Genomic DNA, 19,780 nt, shown 5'->3' with positions numbered 1-19,780 from the left:
TGGGAGCAGGGAGGAGGCAGGGGCTACAGGAGACCCGCGGGCTCTGGTGTGCTGTGCAGCTGTGGGGAGCGGCGGGGCGGGCTCAGCGGCGCGGGGCTCTCCCGTCCTTCCTTCCTTCCTCCGCTTTTTCCCTAAAGTTTATTGTAAAGGGGCAACGCTCGAGGGTCGGTCACGTGACCCTGACAGGTCCTGCCTATTGAGAGCCAGACCACCCACATAGAGGACGATGGAGCTGCTTAATAGAAACAGGCATGTAATTGTGAGGCTTTCCAGCACTCGGCAGAATGTCTGCAACCTAGGAGGGTTGTTTTTTTACATTTTCAGTTCCTTCGGCGTAAAGGGGAAGGAAGGAAGGAAGGAAGGAAGGAAGGAAGGAAGGAAGGAAGGAAGGAAGGAAGGAAGGAAGGAAGGAAGGAAGGAAGGAAGGAAGGAAGGAAGGAAGGAAGGAAGGAAGGAAGGAAGGAAGGAAGGAAGGAAGGAAGGAAGGAAGGAAGGAAGGAAGGAAGGAAGGAAGGAAGGAAGGAAGGAAGGAAGGAAGGAAGGAAGGAAGGAAGGAAGGAAGGAAGGAAGGAAGGAAGGAAGGAAGGAAGGAAGGAAGGAAGGAAGGAAGGAAGGAAGGAAGGAAGGAAGGAAGGAAGGAAGGAAGGAAGGAAGGAAGGAAGGAAGGAAGGAAGGAAGGAAGGAAGGAAGGAAGGAAGGAAGGAAGGAAGGAAGGAAGGAAGGAAGGAAGGAAGGAAGGAACTAAAAAAGAAAAGAAAGAAAGAAAAGAAAGAAAAGAAAGAAAAGAAAGAAAGAAAGAAAGAAAGAAAGAAAGAAAGAAAGAAAAGAAGGAAACGCACTGATGTTCCATTTAAGCCGTCAGTAACAGTGAATGAGGGCGCACCCAGACCTCCAGCACGGCTCAGCCCGAGCGGCTCCTGCAAGGGCAGCGATGGTAGGTGCCTTCCCTTCGGCGGGGCGGCTGCGGGCCGGGGCCGCGGGACCGCCCGACAGGGCCCGGGCCCGGGGCGGTGCTGGAGGGGCTACACGGGCCTTCGCCGGGGCCCGGAGGGGGCGGGAGGAACCTACCTCTCGCAGTCGGGGGCCGGGGCTATCACCCGGGCATCGGATGCGACCCGAGCGGGAACGACAGCGCGGGGTACGGCGGGCGGGGTGGGACGGGGGCTCGGCGTGGAGCCGGGGCTGCGGGGCTACCCCGGAGCCAGGCGCTGCTCCCCCTCGCCCGGCTTGGCGGTGAGGTGTCTCAGAGCTGCGGTAGGGATGCGCGGGGGACAGGCCGCTGATGGGAGGTGGCTCCTGAGGTGATTGCAGTGCCGCAAGGGACGGCCGTGTCTGCATTTCGCACCTGTGTGAGCTCTGGTCCGAACAAGCCGCCTTGTGGGGAGCAGAAACTTCTTTGGGGCTAGGTTCTAGAGGACAAGGGCGGCCTTAGGTTGAAGTCAATATTGGCTTCAGCCTCCGGCTTCAGGACTGGACCCCTCGTGTGACTGGTACCGGGCATCATCAGGATCGGTACAGCGCTGCTGTAATCGGTCTCGTCGTGCTGTCTCACTGCTTCCGGGGACTGGAGAGTGGGGGGATGTTCAGTGACAGATCTCACCCTCTCCGCTGCCTTAACCCCACTACGGCAGGTAGACCTGGGGGAGGCAAAAGCGAGGAGGTGAGTGGGGAGACATCTGGTATTGTCGGATGGTTTTAAAAAAAGTTGGAGCCAAAGTGGGTGTTTCACAGCTCCTAACCAGATAGCCTTTACGAGCTAGAGTCTCACCTTGTTTCAGCACCAATCTCAAGTTTCTGGTTACGGCTACTGGGGGCATTGTGCGTCTGAATTGTAATCTGACATTGTATCTGGACAGCAGGTAGCGTTGTTTAGAAATATTTGAGCTGAGAAGGGAGGGGAGGAGAAGGAACCTTTTAAAATCTGTTTGATTTTTAAGAGCCTGTAGATATAAAACTGGCAGCCCACTCTGAATTAAAATGTCTTAGGCTTCTCTGTTTTTATCCTTATTTCACACACACATGCACACGCACACACACACTCTCACACACACACACCTTTTATTTTGTTCTGCCTTTGCCACAGTGTATAAAGCCCTATTGAGACATGTAGGCGTGATGTGTAAACCGGATTAGCAGTATGAAAGAAAGACATACAATGAGCCTGAATTGTTTTACTTCCTTTTCATTTCTCACGCCTATATCTCTAATAAATTTGTTGCTCCAGCAGTGGGTCAAAGAGATTGTGTCGTTCAGCTTTTTTTTCTTCAAGGCCCGATGGCAGAGATCATGGAAATGAATGCCCTGCCTTCTGGCACATGCAAAACTTGAGCTCTATCTTTACACAGACCCGGTGTTGTCCAGGCTAGCTAGAAAAGCTTCAGTCTAACTTTCCTCTCTCAATGCACATTAATGTCCTGCAAGTGGCGGGGCATTTTGCCAGGAAAAGAATCTGATTTGAAGAGTACTCAGGTTTATAGAGGTAAAGCTCCTCGTGGAATATGACAAAGTCTGCTAGGGCTGGGATGTCCTCGTAGTTTTGGACGGAGAGGGCTGTTCCTCCATCCACTGCCTTCCGCAGCTTCCCATGCGCTCTTCTCCTCTGGGACTCTGCTGCTGTGCGGGAGGAGCCCAGAAGCCTCGGAGACTCCTCTGGAGGCACATTTCCCCGCAGCCCTCCGCTGAAGAAAATGCCAGCGCTCCTGGGTTGGTGCTGTAGATCCCTCATTTGCTCCTTTGTGGCGTGCAGAGCAGCTTTCCATTAAAGGAGATCAGGGGTAATTAGCCGCATTATTTTGACAAGTTGGCTCGAGCAGTTCCCTTTCTTCCAGGGCTGAGGAGGGGGAGAGGCCGCCCGCCTCCTTCCCCAGGCGCGGGCGCTGAGCGGCGGCGCTGCCCTGCGGAGCGGCTCCCGCTGCGCGCCGCCGCCCCCCGACGGCAGCCCCCGCCGGCCCGGTGGCCAGCACGGCACTCCGAGTGGAAAAGGAGAGGGCGACTCAGACTACCCGGCAGAACCCCGTGACTGTGATCTTATGTCATAGCCAGAATCAGGTGTGCTGGCGGAGCACAGGGCCGGGGCAGACCTGTGCACTTGTGTGATGCAAACCTGTGTGAGGGACAAAGATTTGAGGGAATAGAAAAAATCTGATTATTTTCCCACAAGTCGATCTTCCACGGTCAGTGCTCTTGTAAACCGTACAAAAGGAACCCGAAGTGGCTGCACTTCTTTTCTGTCTTTTCTTTAGTAGGGTAATCCGACGCTCCAGCGATGCAAATGTTTTTGGTGGGTGTCTGCAGGTGAAGAGCAACCTGGAAAAAAACGTGTTAAAGTAACATCACTGTAAATATCTGTTACCCATTGTTAATCTCTATTGGATTGATCCCTTACCTGGCTGGAGAAGTGCTCTGGAGCATCAGGGATTATGAACACAAAGGGAATGTATGTAAGAGACAGATCATTACAAAATGAAGCCACTACGACTAAAGTCAATGCTGAAATTCTTGTACACCAGCCTGGGCTGTCTAGGCATTGAAAGGAACATGTAGGAATGGTTGTAGATTGCCGCCTCTCAACGTAACGAGACCACTTCCTAGGCCCTCACCACATAGCATGTCCTAGATAAGAAATCTGGGAGATCCCTTCGAGTTGCTGACTATGGAGATAGCCCTTGGTGTGGAGAAGCAGTTGCACACTCAGGGCGTGCATATCACAGTCAGCAGTGCTTACAAATGTAAATAAGGGCAGATTGATTAGGAACAACATTATTGCCAGGAATGTAGCAAGCAGGCATCAGCTATGAGGCAGACGGGGCAGCCACTGCTCTGACCACCCAAGTGGAGACTTTTACACTGACATTTCTTCCTTGAGGGGAAAAAAAACCCCAACATACATACACACACCCATCCCAGAAACAAGACCAATTAGATCTCTGCAGTAATTAATCTCTTGTGTATGCTTAAAAAAAAAAAAAAATCCTTCCAGACCACAGGGAGAGAGAGAGGGGAGATTAAGACAATGCTTGTTAAATTTGAGTCTTCAGATAGAGTTTTGGAACCAGCAGTGAGATGGGCTTTAGGCTACTGTGTGAAGACAAGCAGGCAGGAGGTACGTAGGACAGTCCTGGGGATTCCAGGTGTTTCCCTGGTTTTGGAGCCTACCAGGAGGCTGAACCAAAATGCTTCTGTGCCCATCCCTTCTTTCTCCATTCCCCTGCCCTGCTACCCGATCAGACACAGTGAGGTTGAGCACTTCCAGAAGCAGTGTCACATCACTTCCTAGCTAGATGGACGGTCACTTGTGTAAGTGGAAACTTGAACTGGAGGTGGCCGACTGCACCCCAGGAACAGGTTTAAGCCTCAAACAGAAAACAGCCTCCAGCTGCAACTGCTTCAGGTTTCCTTCTCCCATACCTACGCACCTACGTGTGCATGCATGACAGCTTGCTGCTCCTAGCAGCTTTCCTGGAGGGAGTCCTGTGCGGGGCACAGGGCAGGGCCTTCACGGAGACAAGTTTCCCAGTGTGGGAAAAAAAGGAGCTGGGATGAAATCAAAGCAAAAAGGGACTCCCTAGCCGGCGGGTCTGGCCCTTGAAAGGTCCTGACCGTTGGTGCCTTTAGGCAGTCTCACGGAGAAATCGGTGCGGTGCGGTGCGGTGCGCAGCTCGCTCCCGCCGGCGGTCCCGGCTCCCGGGACGCTGCCAGCCCGCGTTGCCGACGTCGGGACGGCCCCGCTAAGGGCGGTCGCCATCCCGCCGAAGGGAGGAGGATGCTTGCAGTGACCAGGGGCTCAGGGGTTTTGCTCAGGACCACTGCCCCAGGTACACGCACGGCGGGGCTGAAGGCAGAGGTGCGCAGTGCCGGCGGGTTTGTCGAGCCGGGCACCGCACCGGGCAGGGGCTGCACGGGGTTCTCTTCTCTTCTCACCTCGGGTCTCCGTCCCCCTCTCTTCTTCGCTGCATTTCTCCCACCCGCCCTCCAGCTTCCGAACTCTTTACAGCCGCGGTCCTCCGCAGGCGTGTAACAGCCGTCCTGCAGGAGGGCAGCCCCCCAGAGCACCTCCCCGGCCCGGCCCGAGCCGGGGGCGGAGGGAAGGGCTGTCGGCTGCCCCCCGCCCCGGTGCCCATAGGTGTCCGCCACGGCCCGTAGCTGCTTCCACGGGGAGCAGCGCTTCGGGCCGGGGCCGGAGCTCGGAGCTGGGGGGGACGCGCGCAGCTCTAGAGGCAGCAATTAATGGCTGATTCTCAATGAAAAGAGACGCGGAGAAGCGGTGCCAAAAAAGTAAACAATCGCGTGTAGTTCGAGAAATGTTTAGCGCGGCCAGGCAGGCTGCGTTTCATGGACTTTTACACTAAAAACATTAGAATTGGCTTTCCTCAGGTTTCAGTTTAAAAATGAGTCCTAAGTTGAAACAGCTAGCTACCGCGCGGCTTTAAATCCCTTAAGTGTTAAATTTTCATTGTGTTTTTCTAACTGGACGGAGTGGTTTTCTTGCAAGGAACAAAGTCTCCTCTTTAGTTAAAAGGAGAGGGGAAGAAAAATCTGGCATTTCTACCGCAATATCCACCACCCTGTCATTATTCCTGCAAGCCTGGGAATTCAGCTCGGACCTCCCAGTATTTGTTGCAGCTCGAGGCCAAGGTGCCTCTAAAAGGATTTTCTTTTAAGGCCTTTAGAAATCGTTTAATGCTGCTTTTTCTTCGTTTCCCTCTCCTCTTCTTAAAAGGGAAAAATGTATTTCTATATGTCCCTGGCGAGAAAGTTCCGCGCGTGTATTGCAAGCATCCCGGGCGGGGGTCGGGGGAGGGGAGTAAAGGGAGGGGGGAGTAACGCTCTTGAAAAGAAAACGAAGAAGAAAGAGGGAGAAGGCATTCCTTAATGGAAGTATTGCATGCAAAGAAGACTGGATCTCTTTAAGGCTCCCCCTGAAGCTGGAGATGCACACACAAGGGTTGCCGGCCTGGGTGGTCTCTCTACTTTGGTGAGCTGTTGCTAAGCAGCTAATAATAGTCATGTTTGCTGAGTAATTTCTGCCCTCCCCGAGCCAATCACCTCGCAGAAACCCAAGCCATCTGACAGCCCCGGGGGCGGGCTCTCAGCCCCTTTTTTTTTCCCTCCCTCTCTCGCTCTCTCTCCACTCATACTCCCCCCACCTCCCCCCCCCCACCCCTCCTCCTCCTCCTCCTCTTTATCCAAATGGAGAGAGTCCTTTTTTTCTTCTTCATCTCATCTCTGGAGCCGAGGGGCTGCAGCTCGGTGCTGCCGCGCACACACCGGGGGAGAGCGCCAGGCAGCCGCCCGCCCGCCGCCGCGGCGGGGCCAACCGCGGAACCCCGCCGGCCCCGCGGCCCGCGGGAAGCACCCCGGCCCTGAAGCAGGATGGTGCAGCGCGGCGAGGCAGCCCAGCAGCAGCAGGAGCAGCCGCGGCCCGCCGCGCCGCCGCCCCGCCGCCGCCGCTGAGCGCCGCCGCGGACAGCAGCTTCCCCGAGGCAGCGGAGGCCGGCCGGAGGAGGCGATTTCAACAGGAGCGGAGGATAGCGCGGCGGCGGCGGCGGCGGCCGGGGGATCCCGGGGGTCGCGCCCGCCCGTCCGCCCGCCCTCGCCGGGCGCGGGGAGCGACCGCCTGCAGCTCGGGGTCCGCGCGCGATGTGGCAATGGGAGGCGCGGGGAGCGACTCGGCCGGAGCGGCCGCGGCGGCAGCCGCCGCCCCGCGCCCCGCGTGAGGCGGCCGCGCCGCACCAGCCCCAGCAGCAGCCCCGGCGGCGGCGGCGGCAGCAGCGGCGGCAGCAGCCCCCGCAGCAGCAGCATCAGCCCGCGGCCCGCAACGCCGCCAGCCCCCCGCGGCCCCGCCGCACCCCCGGGGCCCCGGGCCCCGCCGCGGCAGCGCCAGCGGCAGCTCTCCCGTCCCGCCGGCGGCGGCAACATGGCCTCGGCCGGTAACGCGTCGGAGCCGGAGACCAGCAGCAGCGCGGGCGGCGGAGGCCACCCCGGCCGGGCGCCGAGAAACGGCGGCGGGAGGCGGCGAAGGACTGGAGGGAATCGGCGCGCCGCGGTGCCCGACCGGGAGTATCTGCAGCGACCAAGCTACTGCGATGCGGCTTTCGCCTTGGAGCAGATTTCAAAGGTGCATTCAATCTCTCACTCTTTTTTCCAGAGATACACGCTAGTGGTAGTGCTGCTTTTTCCGCGGGGGAGGAGGAGGGAGGTGGTGTGTTTTCTCGCGGGGGTGGAAGGAGGAGATGGAAACGAAACGGCCACCAATAAAATGCTGGGAAAAGAGAGGGACGTCTGTGACTCTTCAGTGCGGGAGAGAGTGCCCTCCTTCCCTCCCTGCTCGCCTGTGCCTGCCCTGGTGCGTGCCTGCGCTGCGGAGCACTTCTCCTCCTAAACTTCCCGAAATAGCCTCGGCTCGGTCCCGGCCTCCCCATGGCTAAGCCCAGGCCCGCTCTCCCGCCCCCCCCCTCCCCTCTCCGCTTCCTTTCTACTTCTCCATCCCCTCGTAGCGCCTTGCGATCTCGGCAACACCCGCTCCCGCCCTGAACAGGGGAGAAACTGGCCGGCTTCTTGGCAGAAGTTGGGCTTTTGTGAAGTTTTCCGCCGAGAGCCGAGACGGCGGCTGCCCTGGGAGAACGGGGTCCCCCAGCAAAGAAGGCAGAGGTTTTCTCCCTTGCCCGGCGGCCGGAGGGGGAGCGAGGGCCATAAACAAATTGCCTCCTTAACCCTACCGCGCCGGTACCCGCGGAGGACTGGAGGTGCCGGGCGGGGCGGGGGACAGCCCCGGCCGCCAATCTCCGCTGGCCAAAAAATGTTCAAAGTAAACAATCCCCAAAAGCTGCCTTGCTGCAGGGATGGTTTCACTTCAGGGAGCGGATTTCTAGGCTTTGTAAGAAGAGGGAAAGGAGGAGGAAAAAAAAATCCATGTGGCTGCCCTCTTCCGTTCACAAATATTGTCGTAACTTACAGATGGCTGCTCTACTTCCTAATTCAGATCACACAGCGTCTCCAAACTCTATGGAAATGAATTACTGCAGATGTTACAGCGCTGCTCACCACGTGGGTCTTGCCTCAGCACCAAGCCCCTTTAGGAGCTGGGAATGGGGGAAACGGCCACTGCTACCCACTATCTGTCACACAATCCCCCCGCCTTTCCTCCCAGCCATTCTGGGGTTCCAAGCAGAACAAGAAAAGGGACTTTTCTTTCTTGTGGTTGTTGAGGTTTGTCGGAGGTGGTTCCTTCTTCCCTGGAGCCACGGGTCTCGCCAGCGCGAATGCTTTGCACCCTGAGCTGGTGGCGATGCCTCGGGCAAGAGAAGAGTATGGTGCGTCGGCCCCACAGGCGAGGGCCCGGGGGCCGACGCACTGCTGTCACCCCCAAATCCGCCTGTTGGTCTGGGGCAAGGATGGCTGACAGCAGGTACATCTTGTCCCTGTGTGCGTGCTCGAGGGTGGCTGCTCGGCAAGGCCGCGGGGCAAGGGGCCCTGCTGGAAGGATGCCTGTTTGAGTGAGCTGTTCGCGGCGCTCCATCCTTCCGGGGACTGCGCCCCGAGAGACACGAGCTGTCCCGCTCGTGGGAGGGCTGGGGGGCTCCCCCCACTTCTGCGGCTGCCGTAGCCCGCAACTACTGACCTCTTCTTGCTTTGCAGGGGAAGGCGACGGGACGGAAAGCGCCGCTGTGGCTGCGAGCAAAGTTTCAGAGACTGTTGTTTAAACTGGGCTGTTACATTCAGAAAAACTGCGGGAAGTTTTTGGTTGTCGGCCTCCTGATATTTGGGGCTTTCGCTGTAGGATTAAGGGCAGCTAATCTCGAGACCAACGTGGAGGAGCTGTGGGTGGAAGGTAAGTCCGCGGGGGTGCCCCTGCTTTCTGTTGCCGTCCCTGCCCGCCTGGCGGGCCGGGTAGAGCCGCCCGGGGCCGCCCGGCATGCCCGGGAGGAGCGGCCGCCGGCGGGGAAGGCGGGCGGCTGTCGGGGCGGGAGGCAGGCACTGAGCTGGGGCGCGCAGCCCCGGGCGGCGCGTACCACTACTCCGTCCGTGGGGGGCCGCGGCGGCCAGGCCGTGCACTCGGCGGAGGGCCGCCGGGACAGCTCGTCTCCAGCACCCCGTGCCCTCGCCTCTGCCTCGCCTTGCAGTGCGGGCGAGCTGCGGGCGGCGGGTTTCCGCGTCCCCGCCGGCGGCGGGAAGTGGCGGCGCTGCCGGGAGGCCTCCCCTCCGCCATTTTGGGAGTGCGCGCGGCCGCGGCGGGGGAGGGGCGGGCGGCGCGGCGGGGCGGGAGCCTGTGTGTGGTCCTGGCCTTGGACGGCTTTCAGCTGTGGGGAGCGCGGGGCGCAGCGCTGGAAAAAAAAAAAGGAAAATAAGAGAGGGCGAGAACGAGGAAAAAAACCCCAAAAACCACAACCACGAAAGAAAGGCAGCCGAGGCGAAGCGGAGCTCGGAGTGGGGCAGCCAGCCGGGCGGCGCACCCCGCGCTGAGAGCCATGGCTCCAGGCTGTCGCGGGTTTGGGGTTTAGGTGTAGTCCTTGATGGTGTTTTTTTTCTTCTTCTTCTTTTCTCTCGTTTTCTTTTTTTGCTTTGGTTTTGTTCCCCCCCCCCCCCTTTTTATTTTTTTCTGGGGGGCAGGGGAATACTGTTTGTTAAGGATCACGTTCCGCCGTTAGCTGCAGGGTCGGCGTGGAAACAGAGTTCCTTGTCTGCAGCAATTACTACTCTAGGATTATGTCAAAGTAGCTTGCAGCAGTATTTGGCTTATAAAAGTTAATATGAGAGGCTGCATAAATAATAATTTCTAAATAGCTCTCTGTATGTGTATGTGTGGAAAAGCTAGGGCTGAGTGCAAACAAAGTCGGTGCCTGTTCTGAAGGTGGTCTGTCCTGCCCGAGGGGAATTAGAGCACACAGGGTCGGAGTCCATCCTTGCAGATGACAGCCGTATTGGGGTCAGGATTGGATTCGCCAGTCATTTAGTAGGTGTTGGTTTTTTCTGTCGTGGAAAATAGTGATTTTTTTTTTTTGGTCCCTTTAGTGTAGACCAGGAGCTCAAAATACGATGAGGTCTGCTGCCAGCAGTTCTGCCTGAGAAACAGAACAAGACACTGCTGGGTCCCATCTGTAGGCAGGACATGCCATCAGGGTTTGCACTGGTCACTAACTGCATGACCTTAAACACTAATGAAAATGACTATGAATCTTGTTTTTCTTTGCTGTTAATTTTTCTTCCAAACACACTGTGAGGTTGTTTTGGAGAGGTTTCGTTTGTCAATTTTTGTTCTTAGGTATTTTGTTTCTGCTTTTCTGTGTTAGATAGATTAATATGTGATTGCAGTTCCATCCCACATGCTCCGCTGACATTTATTATCCTGGCGTTACTGGTGTTTGCTTGCTTGGAAGGGTGATCCTATTCAATTAGTGCCACCTGCTTTTTGTAGCCAAGAAAATACTTGCTGATGATGCCTCACTGACTGGCCTGTCAGTAAAAATACAATTCTCAAGGAAAAAAAATAGGATTTACAAAATAGTTGCTACACTGGTCTCTTCTTATGTCAGTATTGTTATAGGGAAGGAGGGGGGGAAGTCCCTAGTATAGAATCTAGTGGAAGTTGATCTCGGAGGCTTTTATGGACAAGATGAATTTATAATGCAGCTAGTTTGACTAGCTAGAGTTGATCTATGTCATTTCACATCTATTTAGTTTAGTTTTTTCACTGTAAAGAAATTAAAACTCTGCATTTAGAAACTGTTGCATTTCAAATCTGACCAGCAAAAACTAGTAGATTAAGGCAAAATAAAATATTCTGGATTAAATTAAATTTACTTTCTAGTTTTCCAATTTTAGCACTACATGACCATTCACAGAAAAGAGCTTGCAATAATGTGCTTTCCTGGTAGAGGCTCTGTAAATGTTCTGCTCATGAATCAGGGTGTTGTACAATTAAACCTAACAGATATCAATTGCATATTTTTGTTGCTAGACTACAAACAGGAGTACAGATTGAGAGTTTGAGATGGAACAGATAGCATGGAGAATGCCATTCTTCCTATGCAGAAGTGCAAAGCAGCACCAAACTTTTTCTTCTGCACTTACATGGATCTGGTCCTAACAGCTTTAAAGTACCTTCCATGGAGGTTGGTACAGTAAGGGACTCTATAGATTGAGGTTTCTTAGTGAAGGAGTGGCTGAATTGTCCTGTTTATTAAAACAGCTGTCTTACTTTACCTTTTATTTACTGAGAGTTTGGATGAACTAGGCAGTGCTGGCCAAATATAGAATCATAGAATTGTTTAAGTCGGAAAAGATTCATAATATCATCAAATCCAATTGCTAAGCCAGCACCGTTATGTTCACCACTGAACCATGTCTTTAAATGTCACATCTAAACACCTTTTAAATTCCTCTAGGGGGATGGTAATTCAGGGGTAGCCTCTTCCAGAGCTTAACAGTCCTTTCTGTGAAGAAGTATTTTTGCTATCCAATCTAAACCTTTCCTGGAGCAACTTGAGACCATGACCTCTCATCCTGTCACTTGTTGCCTACATGCTCCTTTCAGGTAGCTGTAGAGAAGGAATGAGGTCATCCCTAGGGTGCACTTCTCCAGGCTAAATTACCGCAGCTCCCTCAGCTGCTCCTCACAGGGCTCATGCTCCATTGCCCTTCTCTGGACTTGCTCCAGCCCCTTTATTGTAGTGAGGGGCCCAAAACTGAACACAGAATTCAAGGTGTGACCTGTGAGTACAGCCATTGCCCTGGTCCTGCTGGTCACACTGTTGCTGATTCAGGACAGGATCCCATTGGCCTTGGCCGCCTGGGCACCGCTGGCTCATGCTCAGCACCCCCAGGTCCTTTTTCTGGGGTAGCTTTCCAGCCACTCTTCCCCAAGCTTGTAGTCCTGCATGGAGCTGTTGTGACTCAAGGACAGGACCTGACACTTCACGTTGTAGAACATTGTATGAACCTCACACCATTGGCCTTGACCCATTGATCCAGCCTGTCCAGTCCCTCTGCAGAGCTTTCCTGTCCTCCCGCAGATCGACACTCCCACCCAGCTTGGTGATATCTGGGAACTGACTGAGGGAGCATTTGAACTGCTCATCCAAATAATTGATAAAGCTATTAAAGAGGACTTGTCCCATCACTGAGCCCTGCAGAGCCCCTCCAGTCACTGGCCACCAGCTGGATGTAACTCTCTCTGGGTGCTGCCATCCAGCCAGTTTTTAACCCAGCAAACAGTGCACCTGTCCAAACCATGAGCAGCCGGTATCACCAGGACAATGCTGTAGGAAACAGTGTTAAAGGCATTATTAAAGTTCAGGTCGACAATATCCATAGCCTTTCCCTCATCCACTAAGCTGTAGAAGAAGGTAAGATTGGTCAAGCAGCACCTGCTTTTCCCAACCACATTCCAGCTAGGCCTGGTCCCTGGACTGTCTTGTATGTGCTGTGTATAGGTTACTTAAAATATGCTTCAAGTAACTGTTTTGATTTGGTACTGAAACTTTTTTCAGTTATTATTGCTGAATAAATTGGCAGTATTTAAAGAGAGAAATTTGATATGGTCTGTTTCTGAATACCATGGAATGTAATACAGCTCTGAAGTTTGCTGGAAGTAAATGGTTGTTTTAAAATCATAACAGAATTAATTAACAAACAGTAAAGTGAACTTTGAATGAGTTTTAAGACCATGCACATTCCAAGTTAAATGATTAGTAGTCTGAGCCTGCAGCTGTTATGGTTGAAATATTTACATGAGTTTAGAAGCTCACCTGGTAGGCAAACTTTCCAAGAGAGATCTTCAAAACATCATTCTTTCAGATTTCCTGTAGTAGTCTTCCTCCTTCAAAATTTATGCTAGCATTCTTGGCCTTCTCTGAGCCTGCTGATACCAAAGTGGCTTTCCTCTCAGCTTGTTTCTTGGCACTAAGTGTTGTAGAGTAGCTTTTTGTTTTTGGGGTTTCTTTTAAACATAATCCTCTTCTGGCTGCTCTTCAGAATACTTGAGTCACTACTCCATGTCCCACAGTGGCTCCATTTATGTTGCTGTCTTCTAGACTTGCTCTCAGTAATCTTTGCCTATCTTTTCTGCGCATGAAAAGATAGGCAAAGAGATCTGTCATCCGTGTGGCATACCTTGCTGCTGGTGGCAGCGGGAAGGGGTTGTCTGCCAGGGCAGACAAATTCTGTACTGGCATTTTAATGACAGTTCTGTTATTCAGCTTGAGTTGGACTGCTATATGTGGGTGTCCATGCATTCTGGAGTTATGGCGACTGTTTAGCATTGTTATACATTGTACACACCGCAGAGAGAAAAAAAAGGCTTTGCATTGATTTTCTCGGTGACTGAATTTTGCTGGACACAGATGTGCTTTTAGAATCATCCATTCATAGCTAAAGAGTGCTCTGGATGGAAAAGAAATCATGCTCAGAACTGTATATGTTTATTTGCTACCACTCTAAATAGGCAGTCTAAGACCCAGTGTGTCAGCAGCAGTCACACATGTAAATTCACAGCCTCTGCTTCTGAAAGAAGGTAGTTTTGTGGCTCCAGAGAAGGTTCTGTTAAATGGAGCTTGAAATTTGGCTACTGCAATGCCTTAAATAATGTTAATTGGAACAGCTTATAATGGGGGAGATGGTCTGGTCTTGTGCTTTGGTATTTCATTTCATGTCATCATTGTCTTGGGATTTTTTTCTCCTCATTTTTTTTCATTAGCTTTCTTCCTTAAGTGGTCAAAGATCATGCTGTTCTTCCCTTCCTTTTTCTGCCTTCTTCACATTTTGCACTAGCTGAAGCTCAGTCAAACTATTTCCTCCTTAACTAGTCTTCTTCACAAAGCTTTGTGAAGCTTTGTGAGCTTGAACTGAGCTCTAACATGCGGGGCTCCTTCTTTAAGCCAGATTGAAGGAAGAGGGTAGATGATACAAATGGGTAGGACATCTTGCAGAGAATGCCTCAGAAGCTGCATACTTCAGGTATGTGGAATAAAGTGAGTGTGTTCAAATTGTAAGTGAATTAGGATTGAGTGTGTACAGCAGAAATACTTTGTAAGTCAAGATTTGGACTATGTGTAGTATTATTTCCTTTTTCTCTTAAGGGACAAGAATCAGGTTGCTCTATTGTACTTATGGCTGACCCTTTTAAAATATGTTAATCCACCCATGCAAGTTAAGAATGAGGTGAAAATGAGGAAAGTGTGTGAATGATGCAGGAACCAGTATTATTTCTTAGATTCTCAGTTTTCTTAACCCAGCAAGATTAAGTGCAGGTTTAGAGAAAAGTTGTTCATAAGTTCTGCCTAAAGGCACCAGTTAACTTTACACTAGTATTCTTTGGAGAAACAGAATAGTAACAGAACAGATCTGCGTGAATTTGTTTTTTCATGGGAGAAAAATTTATGCAAATGGACTGAAGTAACCTCCTTGGTTTGAGTATAGTTAGCAGGACTTCACACAGTTAAGTACAATTCCTTTCTCCCACAAACATACATTTGTGGACAGCGGCAGGGAAGTATTGTATTAGATGTGCTTGCTCCTGTATCACCACGTTGGCCTGGTATAGAAGTTGTTACAGAAGTTACTCTCCTCTTCAGTCTGTCACAGCAGTTGTTGGCAGACTCTGTGGCAGTCAAGACATTGTCTCTGATCACATCACCCAATTCATTAGTTTCCTGTGAATCAGGTGACTTAAGATCTTACTTATCCTCGAATGCTGTCTTACACTGTGTTGCATTCCTCAGTGCATATTGAAAGTTCACTGGGAGGTGTTCATCTAGAAAATTTCCAAGCCACTATTTTGTCTGACTTCGGTACGATTGTTTATTACATCTCTTTTTTTTCCACATGGTAGCTGAAGGATGGTCATCTGAGCAACATGTTTATTTAAATGTTTACTGATGAAGCACAAAAGTATTTCATGTTTCTGTTTTGAAAAGGAACATCAAATTCTAAAATTTACATGATATTTGTGGATAAAAACATCAGGGCAGTTGGTGTTATGTTCCTTTGAATTTGAACTCTCTGCTTCTGTGTATTGAAAGTTGTTAGGAAAAGATGTTTACAGGTTTTACTTATATGTATGTTTAATTGATTGTCATCTCTCAAGAGCCCGCTATTAAATTCAAAATCACTGAAGACCTCTGTTAAGTTCCATCTTGACAGGTATCCACCTAATTGCTCGGAGTTGGTGCTCCATGATGAAAAGCTTGTACGTGAAAAAAATCCCTGTGGGTTCAGTACATAACATTCTTCTTTTATCTGTAAGAGTTTTAATAAAGGGATTGCCATTCTTTGGTCAGTAAAAAGGTAGAGGATGAAATCCTGAATTCACTGAATGTAGTGGGAAAACTTGGGATGACTTTAGTGTGACCAGGCCTTATCCATGTTCAAAGCCAGAGCAGACTAACAGTGTGCCTATGTTTTAGCCTCTTCAGGGCAGAGAAAGAGAAGCTCCTCCTGTAGAATTGGCACCCCTCTAAGCAGTAAGTGCATTGTTGCATGGTTCCTTCTGCCTTTCAGACTTCAGAGGCATTTAATTTACTCAAGGCTGGAGAAAATTAATCTTCGTTGTTATTTCCAAACTTAACAGTGTTGCCAATGCCCTGCTAGAATGTGCCCTACAGATCATTGTTTGGAAGGATCTGTTTCTTTCTCTGTTGGAATGTGTGCTTAAACAGGGTGGCGCCTGGGCTATGCCATTGTGCTCCTGAGCTTTGAGTGTCATCCTGTGCTCTGGGGATTTTGCTGCTTATGAACAGGGTTTGAAGGCATTTCTGTAGCTCTGGAGAGCTTGCAGATATTGGTACAGAAGTCCTGGAGTGAAATAGAATAGTTGAAAGCAACATTGCCTTACTGTTGTTTCCCATGCTGCTGTTGCTGAGCAGGAACAGGGAAGTGTAGGTAAGCAAAAGACCTGAATCAGCTGTAGGGCTGGCTGCTACTGAAGCTGTGGCACTATGTGGATGTGGTGGTGAGTGGTTTGGGCCCTGTTTACTACCAGCTCTTGCTACCTGCTAAGTGGCCTGGTTTTATGTTTATTTGCTTGTTTTTGTAGAGAAATGGCCTTCCTTCCTCATTATTCATCAGCAGCCAGTGGGTTCAGGAAAGAATGAACTCTAAAAGCCATGGGTGCTCAAGCTTGCTTTCAGCATAGAATGCATTAAGGTAAACCTGAGCTGCTCACCCTGAATCTGTCGATTTTCATGGTTTTTTCCTTTTCTTTTTTGCGGTAAGAGGTGGTCAAAGCCCTACCATTACATAATATTTTTGATGTTTCCCCAGAAAGTCATAATATGATGTAGTGTATGCATGCAACTGTTCTTGACCACTCAACAAATTACATCCAAGTGAATGCTGCACTTACACATAATTGTTACGAGGCTCCAAAATATGACAGCTTCCAGATGTATGAACCAACTGATCCTTTTATTTAGATTAGGCACCACAGCTGATGCCTAGATTAGTGCTGGCTGGACAAAGCTATGGGAGATTTGCCTGATTTCCATAGTGCCATGTTTATATTTCAGTTAGATTCTTTCTTAAAACTGACCTCCCTATGACCTATTGGAGCTGTGTCCACTAGGATGCTGGTTTTGATGTGTTTGCAACTACTTTCCTTTTGGTGTCTAATGGAACATGTTCTCATTTTCACACTCTTGGACTATTACGCACAATCTTTTTAACTTAACTGTTAATCACCTGCTTCACCCTATAGCCACTCAGGTAAAACCATGCTTGTAAAGTTCTTTGCCCCACAGCTAGTTTTTTTCTGACTAGTTAAAACAGCATTTTGCTTATAGATCTTGTCAGGCTGTTACTTGTCAGGTGTTTTCTTCTGTATACAGAATAAAGTCCAATCCTTTGCACAGTGCTTTTTCTGTCTACAGACGATGGTGTGTGTATATGTGGCTCTAGCTGCTCTATTTTAGAGTTCAGCAGGATCTGGAGTGCAGAATTTTATCAAGAAGTTCACTCTTCTTTGTATATACTATTCAGTTATATGCATTTTCTCAGCCATCCTTCTTTTCTTCAGTATTTGTCTTATTTTTCTTCAGTATTTAAGGCTTTTGTTCTTTTAATTTCTCTGATCTCTGCTGCGTTGTAATACGCAAGAAGTCTTGCCCCCGTTATATTTGTGTGTTACTCTTCCAGGGAAAACCTGAAGAAATCAGTAAAACTTCTTAAGGTCTGCATGACAGTTCTATTATAAGAATGTAGTCACGTATCAGAGTTCAGAAAAGTAAAGATGCACAGTATTCATTAATACTTAAGAAACCATGCCATTTTCTGCCTTGTTCTGCTGATGATTTGCCGGAGTGGCAGATTCCCAAGACGATGCCTCATGACAGAAAACTCTGTGCTTTAAAATGTGATATCTGTGCTAAGAATGTGTGCCGTGTTATGGCCCCTTCATTTCTGTGTCCATGAATTAAGGAGAAGGGGAAAATATTTTACTCCAGTTTTGCATAAGCTGTGCTATTTTATTATCCACTCAGATTGTATGACTGATGAATACCATGTACAATAAATTATGTTCACCCTTGCTCTTAATTGAGTGGCTTTTGACTTGGAGTAGTTTTTCATTGTACAGTACAGTAAAATAGATAAAATGGAGTTGAAAGGAGTAGTTATTAATTCAGAATTTAAAAATAAAACATTTTTCTTTATCCCTTTTTTATTGTGTAACCTTAGTTTAATATCTGTAAATACAATTTACTTGTTCTTGGTTTTGCTCTGTTATTTTCATTTACTATCACCTCAGTTACTATAAACAGACTGATTTTGGCAGCAGTAGTAGTTTCATGAGGTAAAAAGTTCTTTATGGAAACTGCTGACCATATACATGTTTTGATGTATGGAGAATTTTAATTTTGGTTTTTAGAATGAATGTCTTGGCTTTAACTTCTGCTTGGTTTTGGGAAACTTAGTTATTTCAGTGCTTGAGCAAAATATACAAGAGGTAAGGGAATGAAGAGAACCATAACCTGATTCTTTCTGCAAAGGTGCTGCTTCTTTAGAGAATTATACTGAACTTAATTCCAGCTTCAAATATACAAGTAATCATTGTGCATTTGAAACATCTGTATTTTGCTCATGTGCAAGCACATGTGCAGTGTTGTACACCCCTATTACCTGAAGCTGAAGCTCAGTCATTAGACTGTAATACAGTCTTTTATTAACAGTGAGATAAATTATAAGAAACAGTCTTCTCTTGTTTACCAGTATGATGCATTTCTGCCTTTCAGTCAGTAATCAAAAGTTAAGTGCAGCAAACTAGAAATGAGCACTGTTGAGTCAAGTTGTATGATTTTTTTTCCCCTGTTAAATCATTGCTTAAGGGCTTCTGGCCCCTAGCTCAGGAATCCTGCCCAAAAATGCCAGATGTATTACACAGTCAAGTATTGCAATGTAAATAGTGTTCTGTGCCATGAGAGCAGGGTGGTCCACCTCCTAGTCAAAAAAAAAAAAAAAAAAAAAAAAAAGGGCAGAATAGGGGAAAATCCGCATGCTCTGAAATAAACAGTAGTTGTAGTGTTATTTCTGGTTTTGGCTGCACAACCAGTGTTTTGGAGCTGAAAGAACACAGATAAATTAGTGCTTTGGACTAGCAGAGAACTGAAACTGAGATGCTAGAAAGCAAGATGTGTCTTGGCTGAGGGTCTGTAGTGTAGTCAAGCAGGCAACGTAATAAGTAAAATATTAAAGTGAAGGCCATTGCTGACAGGCAAAACGTATTACTTTACCTTATTGCGAGCAGCAATCTCTTGCATGTGGAAGTAGAGTGGACAAAGGATGGGAAGTTGGGAAGGCACAGACATAGGGATCTTCTTGACCTCATGCTGTGACTGGGTATGTTACTGGACCTTCTGAGCACAGACATTGCTGAGCTGTTCTTGTTTTTAATTAAATCCTTTGGCTGTATATTAAAAATGGCTTACCTTCCAGAGTACTTACCTTATTCAGATGCCATAGTGGATATAGAAGGTTTATTTGCACATTTTGCTATTTTGTGTATGAACATGCCATTTCATAACATTTAAAACTAGTAGAAAAAAGATTCCACAAATCTAACCTGAAATGAAATTGCCAAGGGTGATGCTATAATCAGATTTACGTTTTGGTTATCTGAGAAATCTGTGAACTACCATAGCTTCCTTGGGTGTGTGCAGAGGAGCAGGGGGTTATAGGAACTTACTTGGGTGATAAACCGTATTTAAATAGCTTCAGGAATGTAATCCCAGTGCAGATCTTGGTGTAGTCTCCTCAGTGTGATACTCAGTAGAATGATGAGCTTTAGAGACTCAATTAAACATCTCCCTTTCTGCTGACACTAGGCATTAAAAAATCCCTTTTCCATTACAACTTTCATTTTTTTTTCTTTCTAAGTTACCTTTTCTGTAATAGTAAAAAAAGTACTTAAAGAAGATACTCACCAGAAGAACTGGTGCAATAAAGTATCTCTTGGGCATTTTTCTTATTTGCCTCTCAACGTGGGCCTCATTCTGATTTCATTTAAAGCCGTCTTCACTAACTTTTCAAAGGGTTCCCATAGTCAGAAGAGAAGAGAAGCCCTAGCTGTTTAGAAGCGGATGCTGTTTAAGCAGTAGATAATAGAAAATGTAATATTCTAGTGGAAATTATTAAGATCAAGAAACAAAACCTGAAACATGTTTAGTATCCAACTGTAGATAAAAGGGAGCAACTTGAGAGAATTGTGAGCAGGTGTAAATATCTATTAAACTGTTCTTTCTAGAGATTTGGGGAAATAGGATGACCTTTTTCTTCTTTTTTCTGTCTTTTTTTT

General features: G+C 48.9%; 1 protein-coding gene across 1 annotated transcript in view; it reads left to right on the top strand.

The window, feature by feature from the left end:
* The first annotated feature begins 6,159 nt into the window (after positions 1-6,159).
* PTCH1 (patched 1) overlaps positions 6,160-19,780 on the top strand; it is a 65,038-nt gene continuing 51,417 nt past the window's right edge. Inside the window, exons 1-2 of the mRNA XM_084225096.1 lie at positions 6,160-7,117; positions 8,638-8,830. Of these exons, the coding sequence (XP_084081222.1) occupies positions 6,917-7,117; positions 8,638-8,830 (394 nt within the window). The 5' untranslated portion in view covers positions 6,160-6,916. The remainder of the gene's footprint in view (positions 7,118-8,637; positions 8,831-19,780) is intronic.

The sequence above is a fragment of the Fringilla coelebs genome (genome assembly GCF_963513975.1).
Source record: "Fringilla coelebs genome assembly, chromosome: Z".
Classification (NCBI taxonomy): Eukaryota; Metazoa; Chordata; class Aves; order Passeriformes; family Fringillidae; genus Fringilla; species Fringilla coelebs.
The sequence above is the reverse complement of the archived record's forward strand: the minus strand, read 5'-3'. Positions and strand labels throughout refer to the sequence as shown.